The 4,743-nt window shown below is 34.5% G+C and overlaps 1 protein-coding gene across 1 annotated transcript; it reads right to left on the bottom strand.

The window, feature by feature from the left end:
• Nucleotides 1-310: 310 nt before the first annotated feature.
• Nucleotides 311-715, bottom strand: LOC140451281 (uncharacterized). The gene has a single exon (XM_072545024.1). It carries the CDS (start codon nt 713-715, stop codon nt 311-313), a length of 405 nt encoding a protein of 134 aa, XP_072401125.1.
• Between the last annotated feature and the right edge of the window lie 4,028 nt (nt 716-4,743).

Here is a 4,743-nt window from a genome sequence, read left to right as displayed (position 1 = left end):
TGAAAAATAAATTTTTTTTCGCCAAACAGGTCTTTTCCACTACGCAGCATCTTATTCTGTAGTACCTCAATGTATTTGGTAGCATTCATCATCCCAGAGACGACGTGTAGCCGACCAACTCCTCGAGTGGACAGGTTGGGGGTTGGATGTTTAATTGTGGGAAGAACACATTTTGGAGAAAATTCTTCACCAGGAAATCTTCTGACGTAGGCATTTCCAGCATGATTATTAATATTTAAAGTGGATTCATCACTAAACAGTACACTCTGCCACTGCCCTGCTGTTCAGATTCGATGTTCCTTGGCTCATTTCAAACGGTGCAATCTTTGCTTTTCTGAAAGCAGTGGTTTCTTCCGTGCCTTAGTCTTAGTCCAAAACTAAGCAGTCTTTTTCTCATAGTGGAAGTGCACACGCTTACACCTGTAGATTCAGACCACAGCTTCGTCAATTGGGTGGAATTAAGGCTTCTGTCTGCCAGACTTGTTCTTCTTAACGCAGCGTCATCCCGAACAGAAGTTTTCTTTGGTCGGCCACTACGCGGTCTGTCGTCGATTTTTCCTTGTTCAGCATACTTCTTAATGACTCTAATTACTGTAGATTGATTACAGTTTACTGCGGATGCTATTTCGCGACTAGATTTGTCGTTTTTATGGTGAAAAACAATTTCAAAACGCTCTTCGTCCGATAATTTAGTTTGTTTGGTCTGGGATGACATTTTGACCTTTTTATCAAAATTCAAAGAGCGAATAAGTGTGTTAGGGTAACTACAGTGTTTATATGGTCAAAATATTTGGCAAATTTGTCATTAAGATTCAATTTAATAGTACTTTAACGACTTAACAATCACCTCATAATTTTCTCGGATTATGGGAAATCCCTTCAATCAGATTATTTTAAATCTTTTCTGTAGAATTTTGAGCTAGTAATTAAAAAAACATTAGTAAGCATACCGATAATACTAATTGCAAGACAAACTTAAAATGAATTATCGAAAATAAACAGAAAACTTGTGTTAAACCTCAAAAACTGTAAGGCGCTTAGGTGATGCAGGACTTTTTAACACCACTGTAATTTGCGAGTTTCTAAAATAAAATACATAAACAATTTACCGAGATAACTGCAAAAAACCCTTATTTTTGCAGTAATTTATAAATGTTAATAACTTCATTTTTATTTAGAAAATACAGCAATATTAGCAAAACGATTAAAATATGACATACAATTCAAAAATGGTTAACGGTGACTTGTACATTACATGTTTCACATATAGCTGGATCACTTGTAGACAATAAACATGAATGAGTAAGTCTCGTGTGTCCAATTCGTAATCGCGTTATCACAACTGTTCTCTTCTGTTCCTGGTTAAAGGTTACCCGTACCCTCGTTAAAGCTGTAACGTCATTTTTAATTTGCTTCAGTGATTTTTGAGAAGATTGCCATTGCTTTTTCTCTTGCACAAAACTCGATTCTTAATAAAAGCCTTTATATCATTCGCCATATTTCGATATTCGGCTTTTTCTATATCGGCACATACAGCAGCAATTTCACTCGCGCACTAATCTGCTCTTTCGTTGCCTGCAATACCAATGTGTAAAGGTATCCATATAAATCTGATACTTCTAGAATTTTCTTGAGTTCGCGTGAGTTCAAGTTTTATCAGTTTTTCAAGAGCATCTTTGGGATAGATTTGTTTAAGGGTTCGAAGGGTGCTTAGTAAGTCATTTAAGATAACTGAGTTAGCAGTATTATTCGAATTGCATGATAGCTTTTAGCACTGCATAGAGCTCAGAGGAGAAAATCGTGAAATAGGTTGAGGGAGACGAAATTAATGTTTCGCTTGGGGTAACGAATGCAGCGCCTGCTCCTCTGTCTCATTTGGATGCATCTGTAAAGATAAAGATGATCAAATTATCAACATTAATTCTGTCTTGTTTCATATGTTTATCCTTCTATAATTTGAGAGAGTGGTTTGGCTGTACCACTAATGAACTCTTTAGGTCAGCTGTAAACAAGGTCAGGATAGCCTTGATGATTTCCAATCTCCGATAGGAGTGGCACAAGAAGAAGAAGGTTTGATATTCTTCCTATGATTTTTGTCATTACAAGAAAGTGGTCACTATCTATGTTTGGACCTCGGTAGCTTCTGACATTCATGAGGTCGAAATAATGCCATGCTTCTATTAGGATGAGATCTATTTGGTTAACGGTTTCGTTGTCAGGGGATTTTTATGTTCCTTTGTGTATTATTTTATGGAGAAATCTTGTTACTCCTACTATCATGTTTTTGGTGCTTGCAAAGTTTATTAGTCCCGTTATAAGCTCTCACATCCTATAGTTGGCTTGAAAAATTTCTCTTTTGATTGAAAAAAATATTTGGTGTTTTGTCATCTTTTTGGTTGGGTCGCTTTATTCTTTATGTTCCATAAATATATATATATATATATATATATATATATATATATATATATATATATATATATATATATATATATATATAAATTTACCGTTGGAGATGTGGAACAACCCTACAGGAGCGCTTTTGTTGTGGTGAAGTCTCCTATCATTATTGTTCCCATTTTATTGGACACTTTATTTTCTTTATATAGAGCTTTTGTAGCTTCTATAAGTTCCGTCTGTATTTCTAATTTGTACATTGGCTCCCATAGTTCCGACCTTGGTACAGAGTCATACGCCTTTCTCAGGTCCACAAATGTCAATTGTATATCTCTATTTTTTGCTTTTTTCTTTTCTTTACTTTCCACTGACCGTAAAAAGTTCAGTATTTTCCAAGTCAGTCTTCTCTATTTTCTTTACTAATCACTTTAAACATGTATACATTCGTAAAGACATGCTCACTTGTATTCTCTTTTATAGTTGTATAGGTTTATTGATTCTTTTTTTAATAATTCCCCATTACCTCATCTGTAAAAGTAATATACAAACAGCGTTAAACAGATTGAACTTTGGGCAGTTGTAGGACAGGTTTAGAGCGGACAAACAAGGAAAGTCTTTAAAAACGCATACCAGTGCACAAAGTTTTAGACATATATTTTACATGTTTACAAAACCCAAGCAAAATTTTCCATTTTTAAATATAAAAGATAAGAAATTCCTATTACCTACTAACCCATAATGAATAGCATATTTGATTGAAAAATGTTCACTTGATAAAATATTTATTTATATTTTATTAAAAGCATATTTATAAAAATTACAAAATGTCTAAAATATTATTTTGTATAAATATATAAATATTTAATTCTTAAAAGCATAATACATTGATTAATTAAAATAATTGAGCAGCTCGGTAAACGATTTCGGCAATTCGTACCAGCCGTTGGTATCAGCCGTGGTTCCACGTTTCCAATTTAGTAAATTCAAGTCGAAAGTATCCGCTATATATCTACGTCGGCCGATAAAAGGCCTGAATTGTATTTCTTTGGGAGAATTCCAAAAGAAAACCGCCGAGTATTTATTTATAATAGCTAGCATATACCCTTGGCTCTTCGGCCTTTTATTCTAACAATCGGGTAAAAACAAAGAATTTAGAAAACTGCCATTGTGAGCTGTTGCATTGCTGGGTAATTGCGCTAAATAAATTGAGCTTGGAAATCTGAAGGAAAAATATGTCCGTGTGGTATGTGAAACGTATTGCGGAGCAAAATATGTCATTGAATTATTCCAACAAGTTTTATAGCTTGTATTTTTGTACATAATTATAAGTAATGGTATAACGAGGCAACTTTAACTGCCTTTTTTGACAAGTACTTTATCATATATTTCTGGTCATTTTTTATGCAGTGTTTAATGATGTTTAAACTGCACAAAATAGTAAGAATACGTTGCGTAGACCGCATTGCACATATGCATTACTATCAATGTGATACAGAGTGCTGTCGAACATAAGCATTCTCTAAATTTGTCCACATGTTTCTATTCTGAGCATTTTTTATTCAATGGTTTTGAAGTCGCCTTATATTTTAGAAGAGCTAGAGATTGCCGTTATAAGCAATCTTGTATTTATTGACCAACAACTACGGGTGGAAAAGTCGATAAGTAATAGGGCACGCTTTAGTTCTGGGATTATGAAATTGTTAACATCTCTGATCATGGACCCTGGTCGTTAATAGGCGAAATGCAAGAAGATTTTATCAGCCAGGAAAGTTAGATAACAAGAATTTACTATTTTCATGGGAAATAATCCACAATTTCACTTTAAAAGAAGTTTATTTGACGTTTCGATTTCCACTTCGGAAATCGTTCTCTAAATACAAAACATTAATAAATCAAACAAATTGCTGTTACTTGGTAAAAAAATCTTCCAATAATTTAATTTTATTTAACTTATTACTCTTATGGCTTAGCGGTTTCCTTTGCAACAAAGAATTTCAATAGTGCCGATTTTGCGGGAAAGCGCACACTTCCCAAAATGAACGGTACCTCTAACTGCCGCTTGTTTTAAATGTCTCATTTGTGCTTCGACTTTCTGTTCAAACGCAACGAACAAACGTTTATTATTGCCACCATTAGTGTTTATTAGTGCCATTATTAGTGTTTATTATTGTTTATTTTTTGCCAAAAATACCCTGTTGTTGAAACGGCACAAATTGTTGCGCTTGTGAAAGACGGTCACACTCAACGGCAAGTCGCAAGAACTGTTGGCGTAAGCCTTTCTACGGTTCAACGAGTGCTTCAACGCTTTCAGGAGAAGGGTTTGCTATCCAGACGACCTGGCTCTGGACG

The sequence above is a fragment of the Diabrotica undecimpunctata genome, chromosome 9, assembly GCF_040954645.1.
Source record: "Diabrotica undecimpunctata isolate CICGRU chromosome 9, icDiaUnde3, whole genome shotgun sequence".
Taxonomy (NCBI): domain Eukaryota; kingdom Metazoa; phylum Arthropoda; class Insecta; order Coleoptera; family Chrysomelidae; genus Diabrotica; species Diabrotica undecimpunctata.
This window is presented reverse-complemented; position numbering and strand designations above follow the sequence as displayed.

Coding starts and splice junctions, on each gene's coding strand:
- LOC140451281 (XM_072545024.1), bottom strand. CDS start 715: ATGTCATCCCAGACCAAACAAACTAAATTATCGGACGAAGAGCGTTTT.